A 17,572-nucleotide genomic window follows, 5' to 3' on the forward strand; every position below is an offset into this window, starting at 1 on the left:
CCATAACAAATTCTTTTAAATGTCAGATTTTAGTGCGTTTAAAATGCTCTTTTGAATAATCTCTCTCAGTGGAAAATACAGTGTCTAAGGATACAGGCTTAACTTTTCCATTAGAATTTGCTCAATTTAATTAATCCAGGAGAGTAACATTTTTCTCTCAAAAGTCACTGATAAAAATCAACCAAGTACAATCTGGAGAATACCTATAAACCTCTCACAATGATACATTTCATAGACTTTTTGACTAATAAATGGCACAATTACTTTTGCATATAGTGAGAATATTTCCCAGATGTTTTAACTATCACATTTTGTAAATTCCAAAAAGGAGGAAAAATTAATGATAATATAGTGATCAGTTTCAGTACTATTTGTTACATGAATGAATTCATGCACAAATATTAGCAGAACATAAATGAAGAGTGTATGAGCCATATCTGAGATTACATGATGCTTAATGAACTATAAAAATAAAATTCATCATCTGCATAGTGCTGTACTTTTTAAAATCAAGTAAATAAAGCTTTTTCATAAAAATGGACCTCAGTTGGATGCAGACTGAATACTTCATGAGCAAAATGAAAATGACCTTTCAGGGGTGACTCAGTAACTTCCAATAATTCCACCTCAACTTATAGCTAAATTTTAAGCATAGGATATTTGTAGCAGGGCTATCTAGCCATTTAGATCTCACTAAGAAGTCAATCCATCCTTTTTCTTCTACAACTGCTGAGTCAGATTATGCAATTTGGTAATAATGTATTTGAGTGCCAGAAAGTGATAAAACTCTTAAACTAGACACTACAGTCAATTATTGAGTTGTGTACATTTTCCACATAGGATACATAAATAAATATTTAAAAGAAGATCCCTACAAAAAAAGTGCTTTCAGCTTTCCTCTCACTTCTATTCTTTGACAGGACAAAAGATATTAAGAGGAGGGTAAGAAAGTGTCCTATGTTTAGTGAGTAAGAGTTTGGTTTCTGAGTTTGAAATTTAACTCCTCACTCAAAAGGTATTGCCTTAACTTACATACATGTAAAAGAAATATGAACTTATTCCACTTTTTTTTCTTTGGTACTTGGGATTGGACCCAGGAATGTTTTACCATTGAGCCACATCCCCAGACCTTTTAGTTTTTATTTTGTGACACGATCTTGCTAAGTTGTGTAAGGCCTTGGTAAGTTGCTGAGGCTGGCCTCAAAATTTGTGATCCTCCTGAGTTGTTGGGATTATAGGCATGCAAAAGTTACTACTTCCTTGAGTTGTCATGAGGATTATAAGAGATATTGTATAGGAAGTGCTCAGATGCACAGAAAAACTCAATAAATGCCAATCATAATTGCTTTCTCCTGTCTTCTCTTCCTCATAGCAAAACCAGTTTCACTTGTTTTCTGAAGTCTTACTTGTCAGAAAAGGCCTCATATTCAGAATAAAAATAATAATAAGCTTGCTCGGTTATAAGTATGTAATTTTTGTTTTTAAGGTAAATGAACCTCAATTCCTCATTTCCTTAACCCACCAATCACTAAGGTCTATTTCCTTTTTACAGTATCAGAACTATATTTCAATGATTGAGAGAAGAATGCTTGAGCTATTTGTTCTTCCTGATCACTCCCTTTCAACTTTATGTATGCACAATCCTAATCACATTCTCCAGCATTTTAGAAATGTCATTTGAATCTCACCTGAACAAAGTGCCTAAGAAAGAAGTTCTTACACCTCCGTATTCTAGATGATGACACTAAGGCTCTGAATGTTATGTGATTCACTTTCACATAGCAAGAGAACAATCAGATTTACTACTGAGCAGCTTAACTTGAAAATATTTCTAGAGCTCTGAACCTCATTGTTGAAGCCCTTGCTCAGGTTCAAGAAAGCTACTCATTATTATGCTTCCAAACAACAACAGGCTTTTAAATGTGTTCTGGAAATAGCTGAAGCACAGAGAGAATTACTGTGGACTTTACAACCAACACTTATTTTTCCCCTGTTCTGGAGAAATATCTGTTCTTTCATTTGATCAGTCTGGGTAGGACTATTATTCATCAACACATGCATCTTAGGACATCTTAACAACACTTTGAGATGGAGGTGAGTTTGATATAACTGACAACTGTTAAAATCTCTTGAGATCTGAATCTTTAGAGAAGCAAGCGACAGTCTGCTGTTTCACCTTGAACCCTGTATCATCTGAAGGCCAGAGTACCTAAATTATGTTTTAACGAAGCAGATATTGATGCCTTGTAAACATATTTGACCCTTTTCTCTTAAAATAAAAATGTAAATAGTTGGATAGTTAAAGCTTAAAAAATGACTTCTCTGTAAAAAAAATAAATCATAAAAGCAATTCATTTTAAAATTAAACATATGGTCTATTTTTAAAAAAATATTAAAAGATTTAGCTATTGTTACCAATATTTTATATTATATACACATACAACTATGATTTAAAATACTATTTTAAAACATCTGAGTTTTATTGTATAGTTTTTACTGGTTGGATATTTAACAAGAAGTACTCAGAACTTACATATTGAATGCATTATAAAAGTGTTTCAAAGAGGGTAAGAAGTTCACTCAAATAATTCAGAAATGCCCAATTTTCTTTGTCACTGTGATTATTTTAAATTGGTTACACCAATGTGCACAGATTTAAAAAATCCCATAATATATGATTAGCTAGCCACGGGGCAGTTAATTCTTAGATTTGGCCCCTAGGAAACATAGCTATAAATAAAAAGAATTAAACAAAAGTGTAACATTAAACTCAATTAGACTAAACTGTAAAAGGAATAATCACCTCACTCTTACCTGCTAAAAAATGCTTTCTATCACCAATTCAAGTAATCCTGTATTCAAATGTAGATGAAGTAGTTAATATAATTCCTGGATATATGTAAATGTCACTCAAGGGATTAATGGATTCAAACAGCAGCAAGCACCATTGTGAATCCTGTTCTGCTTTCAATTACTCAAAAGATAACTTTTAAATTTGGTGAAAATCAATCTATACAGAACATTTAATGAAAGATTTACAGGTCTTATGGAGTCCATGGCTTGCAATATGGAGATTTCTTTTCATATATTGCTTGATCTTTACATATATTTAATGAAATAAAAAGGAATATCCAACAAAATTACTTTTTAATTATTCAGAAAAATTGTGGGACTAATTATAAATAAATGCCCGCATAAATGACATAGAAGGTCATTCAAAACATTCCCTTATATTATTAAGCCAGTTTAAATTCATAACAGATGTTTAAAATTTTCTGAATTCTATAATGTACCTAATCCTACCAATAGGCAAGAAGAGCAAATGACTCATTTTGGAGGGAAGAGAGAGCATTAACATTTTCATTCTGAGAAGGTTCCATCTCCTGAGGAAAAGTAATTTAGTAAATGTAACACTAATGATAAGAAAAAGTTAACTCTTCATAGTCTTGATGCCTTGGAGACTGCACAGTATCATAGTACACTATAATCCTTTATTATTAATATGTAATTTTAAAAAACCAAACAGAAACTCCATAAAAACAATTAGCATATAATTAAGCATATTAAGTAAGTGGAGTCAGGAACCAGTCAGAAGTAGGCAGAAAAAGGCATGTGATGTAAATAGGTGGAATTTACAATGTCGTTAATACAATATCCTCACATACAAAGGGAGGATAACTCATTAGGATAGGAATATATTTCTATCCAATAAAATGCGTTTTTCCTTACGCTTTTTGGTTTAGCTGATATTTCTCAAATATATATTAAAAGTGACAGCATAAAATAGTTATTGTTATTAAATATTGTATTTTTTGAAGTAAAAATTAATAATTTCACATATTAACATTCATATTTAGCATAGTAATCATTGAATTGATAACTATTACATAATATTTGAGAGGTTGTCCTAAAATAGGAAGTTATATTATTGGCATCCCGATATGAAATCATCTCTGAGATTATTTTCATTTCAGTTGAATTTATCTTTTGATATCAATGACCTGGAGTTAACTTTCATGCATGATCTTTTTATTATAAAGTTCTTTGGACTCATATATTTGGTTCAAGATGGAATGAACTCATCTGCTCTTTAAGGAATAGTAATTAGTAAAATGGCACTATTTTTCTTTCAATACATTATTGTGCAGTTAGTACGTAAGTGATGACAATGATTTTTATTGCCCACCCCCACCAAGGCATAATTTCACCAGGATCAAATGTTATTGTCATTTGAAAGATAAATGCCTGACAGTGGCTTGCGATTCAATATTTCCTCATCAGTTGTTAGGGAACACAGGTCATATGCTGGTGACAAACAAATATTTCTCCTTACTGTGATGAGACCAACCTGAGAGACTGCCACTCCTTTCTGAGCTGTTGTGAGAGCTGGTGGTGCTGAAATCCTGTGACTAGTTGTGTGGCATTCTATTAGACAATCCCTCAGCCAATCGGTAGTCAGGGATGTAAAGTAAGGCTAAGGGTTAAAGTCAGAGGTCATAGTGGTATCATGTGATTAGTTCACAGCACAAGCCCATGCAGAACATGCAGTTAGCAACTCAGAAGCGGATGTCGTGGGAGAGTGGAGGAATGACTCCTCTAGCCTGTCCTAATGGAAGTACAGATGGATTGCTGATCACTATATTGAAAAACAGCTGAAAGGATGAACCCGATTGGTGTTGGTGTGTGGTAGCGGCGGTGGAGGCAGTGGCGGTGGTGGTAGGAATTGTTCAAGGTACTAAATACATGCCAGTATGTTTTTTTAGTTTAGGTAGTGAACCTGGTAATGCATCACTGAATTGAACAACAAATACTAATTTCTATCTCATGCACAAATGACATGAAGTTAACTTCTCAGGACAGAAGAATGTGACTCACCATTGTTACCTTTGTTCTGTTCGGGCAGAGAATAACCAAATCCCATCAGATCTGTTTTTTGCTGAATTGAGCTTTTCCACTGTGGATCAGGCAGATCGACAGCCAATTCATGGATGCTATTGGAAAGCAAGATCTGTGTCGTGGCATATGGGGTAGCCTGTGTTATTTGGCTGGAACTGTTGTAAGTGGTTTTGGTAGTGAAGTCAATGCTGCTATAAATGGCTCCATATGAGAGCATCTTTGCTGTTTTATCCCCTTGGCCTGGAACTGGTGGCAGCAAATCCGTGATGAACATAGGGAAATGAAACAATTTAATGACACACAGGAAGCCCAAAACTATGAGAATTGAAGATGAAAAATAAATGTGTCATGCCACACGTTTGCATTTCAGCTGAGATGGGCTTCATGAACCAATGAAGGGTAGATGATATACAACCATCGCCAAGCTATCAACCTCAATGACAGGCAGGCCTACTGCTCGTCCTTCACGTCTCACTGCTTAACACATCCCTTCCCCCATTTCCTCTAACCAGGAATGAAAAATTTGGGATATTTCACTACTGAAACATGCTTTCAGTTGTTCACTATGTTTGAGAATCAAGGAAAGTGGTAGCAAGATACAGCAGCAATGAACAGAGGGAATCTACAAATTGTGCCTGAAAACAGCTCTTTCCACTTCATCCCCAAAGATATGGAATATGGCTGCTAAATAGTTGCAAAAATTTCCAAAATTATACGACCCTGATTTTGAAATCCATTTTTCTGAAGTTTTTACTTGACATTTATGTGATCTGATTTTATAACTGCAGAAATGGAGAACTGATGGTAGAAAATGTGTTCTTTTTTTCTTGCATAACAAAGGAAAAATTTCATGAATAAGTCATTTCCATAATATAGCAGGATTTAACTATAGAAAAAGCAACCTTAGTGATCAGTGAGTTTAATTTATGCTATCAACACTTAGAAGTGGAGAATTACAGTTTCACGTTGTAATACAGCAAGAGTAAAATTAAACTTCAGGAACAACACTGAATATCAATCGGTCCATTTATCATTTTGGTATGCTGAATTATCTTTACAGGATGCTTTATAATTCAGATCTGCCACCTCGCTCCTGAGCTCTTTTCCCTTTTCAGAAGAAAGACACTAAGTGAATCTAAAAGAGAAATCACTAACTCTAGTATTAATCATGTACAGTTAAGATAAATCTAATTATAGTGCAGTCCTGAATAATGTATGTTCTGAAAATATCACTTCATAGGACTTGAGGTCATGAAACCACTTGATCTCTTCATTATAAGACATTTCAACTGTCTTTAAAACTTTTAGATTTGATAATGCCCATAGTACTTGAAATAAAAGTGCTTACAGAAGTATTAGCTTTTCTTTGGAATTTTATAAATACTAAAAAAAAATCTTCATTAACAACAGTGACAAGAAATTTATAATATATTGTGTACAGTGTGCAATTTCACTCTTTCTGAAGTTTTGAAAGTCTGGAATACCAACCTGTTTTACAAATATGTGGATGTTTATTGAAGTAAAGATTTTAAAGGCATCTCAGTGAGACTGTTACACATATTCACATTTTAAATTATGCTAGGTTGCATAAGCAAGAAATTGTTTTTGGATTTCAGAATATCAAAATTGTTTTTCTGTCATTATTTATTTGTTATTAATAATTATAGAATCTGATTTTAAGAAACATTGTTCATTCTCAAGTATTAGTATCATTTTTTTTAATTCTCAGAACCTTGAATATTTAAGACTATATCAAAAATTGGCAAAAAAACCCCACCAGATCTTTTTTTTTTGCATAAGTTTTTGGGCTCTCTCCACCTATCTCTCACTGCTGAATATTTGAATATTAATTGAATAGAAATGTTTCTCCTACGTGGACCTCAGTTTCTCATATCTTGAACTTAAGGTTCTCCAGAGTCCCTTCAGTTACATGTTATTGAAAGGGTTCTGTGCTCAAACAATTAAAAAATGGAACAATATTGTCCAAGAATATAATTCTACATAATATTACTAACAATTAAACACTAAAGTTATGGCTCTGGAAATAGAGTATCTCTCTTTCTCTGCTAGATGAAATTATAGTCAGCCTTCCAGCCTAAGTGCTTCTATATTGATTTTTGGGCTGCATGTATTGTCTTCAAATATTATTTGATCACTCCCACATTTTCAAAAACTAAATTAAATTATATCCAACACTGAAACATTGGAGGATCACACATGAATATCTGTATGTGGAGGAGAATCTTATAACACGAAATACTCTGGAACTCTGGACTAGCCCTCCATTCAACAAGCTGGCTCTGAATAAGTGCGGCCATCATTAGGAAGGACTTTTCATTTAATATTTCTTGCTGTCCCCGCCAACCTTAATGCTGTCTGACTGGCACTTGTTAACATTTGTTTTGGAAACCTATGAATTCGAGAAACCTTGACTCCAGTTTGGATTAGTGGTGCAGCTTTTGAGTACCTTGGCTTTATTTGTATTCATGGATTTATTTTATTTTTGCCCAATGTAATTATTTGTATGAAGGACTGCCTTCCTCATGGCATCATAAGTTACTTGAGAACAGGAGCCTATTGGATATATGCTTTCATTACCATAATTCCTCACCTACTGTTATGAGAGTAAGCACTTGCTGATGGAATGTTTAAATGCATTTCTCATAGTTTGCATTGGTAAAATGCAAAATTATGAGATAATTAATTTTTTCATTTTTCAAAATATGATTTTCATTACATTCATATATTGGTATTCTATTTGTAAATGGAAAATGTCAGTATCCATGCTTATTTTTCTAAGTGAATGTGGTTATAAAATCATACATATGAACCCAACTTCAGACTACACAGCAGTATAAATAAAATAGCAGAGGCATTAAAAATCTACCAGACGTGCATTCTATATCCACTTCTCAAATTATCTTGCTTAACTCTAGTCTCTTGACTTTAAACATGTAAATATGTTTATGTATTTCACAATTATGCAAAAGACATAAATTTAAATATACAAAAATGTCCTACAGTATTTCTGGCACAAGTGTTTAAATGACTATCAAATTGAAAAGAGAGTGGGTAGAAACTGGAAAAACTTTGTCTTGGCCTTGATATTCATGCCATAAAAATAAGGTACAAATGGAAGAAAAACCCTGCATTCTACCTTCAGTTAAATTGGACTAAGATATTTTAGATGTTAATTTAGCTTGCTAGCCAACAGAAAAAGAAAATGTTTTCTCCATCTGAGGCATGTATCTCTTGATACAAAGATAGAACCTTGTGATGTTCTAATACAAAGTGTAAAATAGGAAGTTATTATTGACTGATAAAAACTTTGGGAACAGAATTCCTTTAGGCAAAAATCAATCTGCATTTTAGGGGAAAGATGATCTGTTTCCTTGGTTGGGAATACTCAGACACACAAACTTCCCAGGCGACAGTAAAGGCATACAGAGAGAAAGCAGGAAGTCAAAGAAACTTACAGCTTTCTTTGTATTTTCTCATTTAATCTGATACCTTTGGGAGTTGATTATGCAGTTAAGCTCTGTGTGAAAACTATATATTGTCTTCCATTTAATTCTTATTACACACCTACGAGGTAGGGATGGTTATCTTTATATTTTATTTTCAAGAAGGAAAAGGAGTTAATTGAAATGATATTCATAGAAATCAGGCTTGAAATACTTAGTAACTTTATAATTTGAGGTATTACTTTATATGCAAATACATTGTTAATCCATCTTGAAGAGAAAATGCAAGGATCCATAATTACTCCAATTTTTTTTAAAATTTTTTTTAGATGTAGGTGGACACAATGCCTTTATTTTTATTTATTGATTTTTATGTGGTGCTGAGGATGGAACCCTATGTCTCACCCATACTAGGTGAGCACTCTACCACTGAGCCACAGGCCCAGCCCTTCTTTCTAAGTGTATATGCTTATATAGTCATACATGTGAAATCCACTGCAGCTTTTAGTAGAACTGGAACAGTTTAGCACAGCCCTGGGTCTTCCGAATTAATTCTCCAAGTGTGGAAATCTTCTAGTGTGTCTATCTAAATTTGCTTTGCTTTACAAGAATCTCCGAATTCCTCACTCCAGTTTTCTACTTTTTCCATTCTCCACCCAGAAGAAGCCTGAATGATTTAAAAGTGTTTACATCTCAGCATTCTCCTCTTAAAAATTCACCAATAATTTCTGATTACCCTCTGGACAAAGTTTAAACTCTTAATGTGACTTAGAACATCTTTTCTTTCTTGTCCCTTTGTGCTTTCTAACATCGTTGAACTCAACCGTTAGGAAGTTCCGTCTTTCCCTTCCTTCTTATCCCCTCACCTACCCTCCCTTTCAGTGCTGGGTAATCAACTTAGGCCCCTGGTCATGCTGGAGAAGTCCTCTACCAATAAGCTACATCCACAGTCTCCTATTAATTTCTTAAAAAGATTGAATGTCTGTCATTTTGTCTTTTAATTTTTTTCATTGTAGATGGACAACAATAATACCTTTATTATTTTGTTATTTTTAGGTTTGAACCCAGGGCCTCACATGTGCTAGGCAAAAGCTCTACCATTTAACCACAACCCCAGCCCAATGTCTCTCTTATTTCTAGTCTCTTATTTCTAGCAGCCTTTATTTCAGCCTTTTTTATCAGGGTACTGATAAGGCAGTTCAAGTCCATTTACTGTCTGCATAGTATTGTACCAGGAGAAAACTTATGTATAATTGCTGAGCCAATCAGGGAATTCTCTACTCCTCTCATCTTTATCTAAACTAACCTATCCAATTGACCAGAAGAAAAAGTGCATTTGGGAGGAAGCAGTCATTATTTATATTAGATACAACTCTGTCTCTTTAGAAAAACCTATGGAGGGGAGTTTAGCGTGAAATTTTGGAGGTTTTATCGTGTCAGCCACTTTGCACTGTTTTATCTTTGCTTTGGAATAGCAATTAATGATTGTAGAATAGAAAGTTCTCTCTGAACATGCCACCCCATCTAGTTAACTGTCTTCCTCACATGAAATAAAATGGGATAAAGGATGATCACTATTTATACCAATATTATATTCTTTCTGACTGCCATAGTGCCAGGTACACAGGAGGTACTCAATAAATACATGTTGAATAAGATTTTGAAAAATGAAGTATTTGTTCCAAAAGCATAAACCCTAATTAACAGTATATTCCCTGATTTTAGTTACCTTGTACTGATATTCCTAAAAACAAAATGTATTATGGATACTTCCACATTAATAATGACCTTCTTTACTTTATTTTTTAAGGTATTATAGACACACTAATTTTATAATAAAATATTTTGGAAACATACAGCAATATTAATATATGTGCTTTATTCTTTTAACTATGGAAGAAATACTCTCCATCTCTTAAAAATATCTGGAAAATGAAAACAGAATCAAAAACAAAATTAAAAACAACATTATTTCGAAAAATACAACTTACCTGCAGGCCCAAAATTTCCAATTTCATTTGGGCCACTATTGCTGTTGTTCACTGGCAAGGTTGTGGCTGGCCATGAATCATCAAGCCATGGATAGCTGGGATCACCCGCATTTAGAAGGCCTGGGCGGCTACAACAGAAATGAAAAGGAAATCAGACTATGGAGCTCAATGAAAGATTTTGATGCCTGTCTCATGCACTAGAAAGGATTAAGGAATTTAAGAAGATTTTAATTGAATTTAGAATTAAAATGTGTAGGCTCTCAAAATTAAAGAACTTTGGCAATTCATTAAGGCTATATATTGATCAACCCTGTCAGTGGAAGAAGTCTCTTTGCCTGGGATCCTGTCAAACTCCACAAGAAATCAGACTTCTGCCCTGAAACTGGTGGGAATTGGCCATAGTAGTAACCCCACACGAGGTTTGATGATAAATTGACACCTCAAGGGAACAATCTTTCAGAATGGCTTCTTGGTATTAGCCATTTCCAGGACTTTGGGTTATTTTGTTCCCAGTAACTGCAGTCCCAACATGAATCTGTCCTCTCTAACCTGTCACCCTTATTGTGAGCCTTCATGTTTGATTTAGAGGCAAAGAACTTGAAAGAAATTAATGAACAGTACTTATACTGTTCCATCAATAGCACATTTCCAAGTTCTTTAAATGGAAAAATATCAGGGGGCTATTAAGTGTTTTTCTGAAGGCAATAAAAGACACCTGTGATCTGCTCCAGCATGTGAGTATAGTCTACAGGGAAAATTTCCTTCACATCATATTTAATAAAGAATTCCGTTCTTTAATGTTAAAATGGGATTTTGATTCCTTTCCAAGTTATTAACATATTTACAAAGAAATAGAACATCTATAATCATTGTACCTTTTTGTTGTTGTTGTTGATAGACCCCTTCTGGTATAATACCTAAGAGAAACATGTGTTTCTATGGGAACTGCAATAAGAAGATTCAACTGCTTCCTTGCTACATCCACTAGTTCTCATTAGACTTAATCTCTTTTTGCTAAAATATTGATTAAATGGGAGATTGGAAGTTATTACCAGAGCCTAATTACAATCTCCATATTGGCAAAGGGAAAATAGATGAGGATATATGGGTTTGTTATCAGCTTTTATCAATTTCAATTGAGTATCCAAAGTTGTGGAATCCAGTCCTATCAATCTACAGCCTATTCATCATCCATGAATCATTTACTTTGTGATCGATTATATGTAATTGTTCACTCACAGCAATTTAGTGTGAGCCAATAAGGAGTCTTAAACAACAGCAACTTCATTTGCTAATGTCTAATTAATGCAATAAACATCCTGCTAACAAATGAACACATTCCTTGTGATATTTACCACTAATTTCTTCAGGGGCATCTGGGAGATATGAAACATCTGGACTTGATTCCTCTAAAGTGCACAACAGATAGATCATTAAACCTAGTAGTAAGCCATTTAACTCCTCCTAGAATTCTCAGACTTATAAGTGATCATTTATCACAATAATAGCTTCTTACTACAGAGTTTTTCTAGTCCTGATTAAAAATACTAATAAAGAATCTCCTTAGCATACCTTCCATTGCTCATTATTCCTCCATCTCCTCTTTGAAATGTAACTGTAAAAAAAAACACAAAAAAACAGAAAGGCATGTACACACACAAGTTGTCAATATTAATTACAATTCATAACAACTCATATTGGACCTCAGTTTAGAACTAAGCCTATGGGAATTTTAACAAAATATAATTAACATAATTGTGGAGATAGTAAAAAACAGTGGTTTGGCTCAGGGCAAAGTTATCACTTGCTCCAACTTTAATAGAATATTTCAAGTTTCTTCAAGTCAAAAGTATGGATAAATAAAAGTGACAATTTGGATTTAAACATCAAACACTATTATAAGTGGTGGACCTAGTAATCCTGGATGATTGACACAGCATTAATGAAGAGTTATCAAATAAAACTGCTAATAATAACATAAAACTGTCTTAATTAGAAGGCATAAAGCAAAATATATACTAGAAATTGAAACAGGAGAGTTTTAACAGGTAATGTCTTTCCAACAAGATAAGAAAAACAGGTAACTGTTATTACACATTGCTTATCATCACAGATCCTTTTAAGTATGCTAATAGTTATTATGAATTGAATAGGTATAATTACAGTAGATGTAAACTGTAACTAATAGAGAATAGCATATTCATGAAAATAAAAATTTAACCAATTTATACTAAATAGACTCCAATTATATGTAATGATCACAAGTTAAAATTTTCTACAAAACTGTGTGACTTATTAACAATGTCCACTAGTATCTAATAGAACCAAGGTCAATGAAGCCACTCCCTCCACTCAATGTCTTCCACTCCACAAAGCTAACATTGAGCAAGTGGACTTCCAGGAACAGACAAAGAATGTAAATATCAGTTGTGGGCCATCACCTTATCCCAAACTGTTGAAGCCAAATGTATTTAGACTTCAAAATGATTCATACCCGAGAAAGGTAATATACTTTTCATACTATAATGTTTGAAGTAGCAAATTGCACTCAAATTTATGTAATATTTGTCCAATGAAAACTGAATATGAATGATTATAAAGTCTAAAATAGCTTCACACTAGTTTGTATCAAGTTTTGCCACTAAATTATTTAACTAGAAAATTATGGACAAGGTATTTGTTAAGAAACTTACAGATTACAAAATTGCAATAAACTTGGAATTCTAAAATCAAATCAAAACAAAACAAACAGCAAGGGTCAGTTAAATCAATCCCTGGGAATGAAAGAAAAATACCATTTTTCACAGTTGTGAAAACAATACATCTTGTCTTTGGAACAGAATAATTATGTCTATTAAAAGTTGTTGCTTGGCGACTAAAAGTGAAATTTACTAAAATTTTAATGAAAGAATTCATATTTCAAGTAAACAAGCATATTTCCACTTAAGATAGACAAATTGTTTGAATACTTTTTAATTTAATGGTTCTCCAAAATTCTTCTGCTTTTCAAGTTTGAGCTATTAAATATGATAACTCTTTAAATTTTGTAAGTTTCCAAGCACTGTTTCCTAGGCCCATATGAAAGGTCATCTAGTAACATTACTTTTCATGACACTACCAGGAAATATGAACATAATTCCAAGGGTCCATCAGGATTTCAAGACAGTAAAATAAATAAGGGCCTTCAAACTGGGATCTGAAATATACAACCTTATCATTTTTTCAGGTAACACCTCAAATGCATTGTAAATCAATCCTGACAAAACCTTAACATCTGCCCAGAATTGGCAGTAGATAGCTCCGCAGAGATGATGAAAAAATACTGATCACTACAGAGTGACTTCAGGGCTGGGAGTCATGAATCAGCAGTGCAACTGTATCACATTGTGCCTCTTATTAATTGCTTAGAACACAAAAGAATTAATCTGAAACAATTAATGCAAAAAAAATTGAGCACTAGAGGTATTCAATAAAGGCCTGATTAGGACACACACATGCAAAAATGCATTTTCACAATGTGAAAGTGGTACAGCTAATTAGCTTTCCATCTGATGTGACTTTCCAGTTATGTGGCACTTTAATGGAATATCAAGTGATTGTTTTACTCTGCCAAAAGGGAGTTAAGATAATGCTGTGAACATCATTGCAAATATGCAAATAAGCAGGTTCTGATGGGCTGCATCTCAAAAATGTGCTGTTTAAGAGATATGTGAGATGCCACATAGTTCTCCCTAATTTAGATGACTTTTATTTCATCATCCAGAATTTCTGATACTGCCATAGGAATAAAGTATAGCAAAGCAAAGAAAAGAAGCTGAAGCAGAGTCTCAAAAATTGCGTTGTACTTAACTCTATGAGATAACCAATGGCATATTTTCATCAAATGTGAAGTTTAAAATAGTATGACATAACACTCAAAATACTATCAAAATATATCATTTATTAAGGTTAATTTGCAGATGTGCTAGAATATAGACCACATGGGATGGTCCATATCTGCCAGTTGAGAGCTAAATTTGGAAGCAAAATAATTAATTTCAAAGCATTTCACATTCAGTATTCAGGACATATCCATTTTATTTGTGTCCTAGTTGTCATTAACACGTGTTTCTCAAAGGATTCTAGACTGCTAATAGTTTGTCAAATATTCTATAATGTCATTCATCTCTATCTCTGCATGCCCACTAACATAGGAAAAACTTCACAGAACATTATGTGAATGCCTGAATAACTTAAAATGGGCTCCATAAAATTTAGTATACACAGGAATCTTTCATTTTGCATTTTTCTGTCACAGAAGAAGGAGGTGGGCGAGGAAAAGAGGAAGAAGGAAAGTAGAGTAGGAGGAGGAAGAGAACACAAACACATATTTTCTCTTACTGACACTGGTTAGCTGTGTTTTTAAAGTGAGGGAAGAAAGGGGACATCTTTTCACACTTCTTTTTTTAATGTTTTGCTTCAAAATATTTAGATTAAGTTCATTTTGAAAAGTAGAACAAGAGTAACTTAGTCTATAAGGCCATCAAAGGAGATTACAAATTAGAATGAACAACTAAAACTTCTAAAATGGAAATAATATATAGCATTTTGGTGAATGTTTGTGTGTATATAAACGTGCAAGTATGTGTGTGTGTGTGTGTGTGTGTGTGTGTGTGTGTGTGTGTACGGGCATGTGTAACATAAAAAAAAATGCCATTGCATACTACAAGCTATTTTGAGGTAGTCCTCATTTATAAGAAAAGTTTAACTTGAAGGTGAAAGAAAGTGGGGTGAGGGGGTGATAGATCGTTGGTGAATAAACTTTTTCTTGTTAATTTTTTTATAATTTTGAAATCACAGTGCAGTAACTTTGTACTAATCAGAAATAAATTTGGAGTAACTTAATTATTACAAGCTCTTAATCAGAAGTCTGTGTGGAATCTCAAATTAAAAGCTTACAAGGCATAACATATAGAAGTTTTGACCAAAAATGAACTGAATACTAATAATGTTTCCAGAAATTTCTCCCACATATCAGTGGGATTTTTCAAAGCTATATCATATACAAAGTAAGTCTACTACTATCTGACAGGATTAATACTACATGTCTGCCCGAACTGGGAGGAAAATGTAACTATGTGGTAAATTGGCATTTTGAGGTAATGTAGCTTTCGGAGTGCCTATCTCTAGTAGTTCACATTTTCCTACTCCAAATTCTTGCAGCCAATTCTCATTCTCTTTCCTGATATGCTTATTTGGCAAATATGAAAGCATATTAATCCTTTTTAATAAGCATTAACTCACCCCAGATAATCAGAGTATAAAAATTCCATCAAATATTTTAGCTGCTTTTGGATAGTACTGTCAAGTAACTTATTTCACCACCAGTTATAAAACCTATGTGTGAGGTGTTTAGCATTTTCAAATTTGCTCACTCACGAATTGTTTATATTTACTGAGTTTCATAAAATGTTAACCTCAGAAATAATATTCAGAAAACATAACTTACCCTTTATACTTCTGGAAAATTACATTTATTTTCATTAAAATTTGATGACTTCAGTAATCACAAATAGAAAAATGGATAGCAGAAGTTTGAAAAATACTGTGCATTTATCATAAAGATTATAATACAGTTATATACATTTATACTGATATATTTATATGAACCTAATCAAAGCTATATAGATTTTTTCCAAACTTACATTGTTCTTTTTTCTATTCACAAAAATTATTACAGATATTATCAAATATTTACTTCAAATTCAAAACCACTTAATATTTTCTATCTAAATTTCTACAACTTTTTTTTTATTGTTTATAATAGTTTAAGGACTGAATATGTTGAGCAAACAGGACCCCCATTGGCAGTGATATGGAGATTGATAGTGCTCAGTGAAAATTAAGGTAGATGGCGCTTCATGTTGCTTATAGAAGTATGATATTATTTCATTTAGGATATGATACACAGAGATGCTTTTAGTTCTTGCAGCTACACTTATTGCTATGGGTCAAAACCTGAGATGTGTATTTATATCTGAAGAGTTTAAGTAAGTGATTAATATGCAGATATAAAATTATAAGTTGATGTGTAACATTGTCTCAGAGGATCCTCTACTTTCTCCTATGTGAAGAGGCAAAACATGTTTAGTCCAGATTTTCCTTCCAGATGATATGAATATATAGATATACATTTGATTCTTGATATTTAATCTAAAATTTAATCCATTACTGTTCTCTGATACATCTGTTATACCCGCTGACACCTAAAAGAAAGTATTAACAGTGATGAGCAGTTTTTGTTGTTGTTGTTGTTTCTTTTCTAAGTCTTCAAGTATAATTTTCTGTAATAATGGCAAGTTCCAAAGGAGCTATAGTATGAGTCAATGAGTAATGTTTGGCCTACATAGAGTTAGCTAAGGCATCCTACCCAGAGTTTGGATCACACCTTGTGAAGTAATTCTGCACTTACACTATTTAACATCTTCTTTTTCCTTCCTCTAGTGGATAAACAGAAATGAAGAAGTAGGAAAAAGGAGGCCTGAGAAAAAATTTAGCCTGGTCTACAATCTTACAGTCAATCCAGCTGCATTGAAAATATGTTTTCTAATGTAGGAAAATTCCACCAAATATTTAATTATGACCACAACTGAATTTTGAAATAATTGTGCTATAAAATAATTTAAATATTGACTCAAAGTGGAACCTGATTGTACAAAAAAGTGTTTTATCATAAATCAACAATTAGAGACTGTAAATATAGATTTGAGACTACATACATATTACCAAGTAGTGAAAAAGTACATATACACTTCAGACTACATTTTGCAAATCAAGTCACATTGCTTGAATTCTATTTGGTTTAGTTTTCACTTTTCTATTGGTATATTATAGTTTTACATAATAATGGAATTCATTGTGATATATTTATACATGCAGAACTTGGTCTGCTCACAATTTGGTCTGCTCCATTCCTTCAAACCTATCTTCTTTACCTCTCTTTTCTCTCCTCTCTCCATATTCCCTTGCTCTAGTCTTCTGGGTCTTTTCTCTATTTTTATGATATCCCTTTCCTTTCCTTCCTTCTGATTACCTTCCACAGTTTTTATACTATAATATTATAAGACTTACTAAGAAATCTGTATGAAAACCAAAATATAAGCAAGGCCAACATAAGAATTTTTAAAATAATTGTTATAAGACCTTCGAGGTAAAAAGCCCTAATGAAATCTCTTTGCTCTT

General features: G+C 33.1%; 1 protein-coding gene across 1 annotated transcript in view; it reads right to left on the minus strand.

The window, feature by feature from the left end:
* The window catches only part of LOC143640502 (roundabout homolog 2-like), a 131,509-nt gene that overhangs the window by 87,904 nt on the left and 26,033 nt on the right, over nucleotides 1-17,572 (minus strand). Inside the window, 5 exon segments of the mRNA XM_077108265.1 lie at nucleotides 4,349-4,474; nucleotides 4,876-5,160; nucleotides 10,355-10,479; nucleotides 11,924-11,974; nucleotides 17,389-17,415. Coding sequence (XP_076964380.1) covers nucleotides 4,349-4,474; nucleotides 4,876-5,160; nucleotides 10,355-10,479; nucleotides 11,924-11,974; nucleotides 17,389-17,415 — 614 coding nt within the window.

The sequence above is a fragment of the Callospermophilus lateralis genome, unplaced genomic scaffold (assembly GCF_048772815.1).
Source record: "Callospermophilus lateralis isolate mCalLat2 unplaced genomic scaffold, mCalLat2.hap1 Scaffold_314, whole genome shotgun sequence".
Taxonomy (NCBI): Eukaryota; Metazoa; Chordata; class Mammalia; order Rodentia; family Sciuridae; genus Callospermophilus; species Callospermophilus lateralis.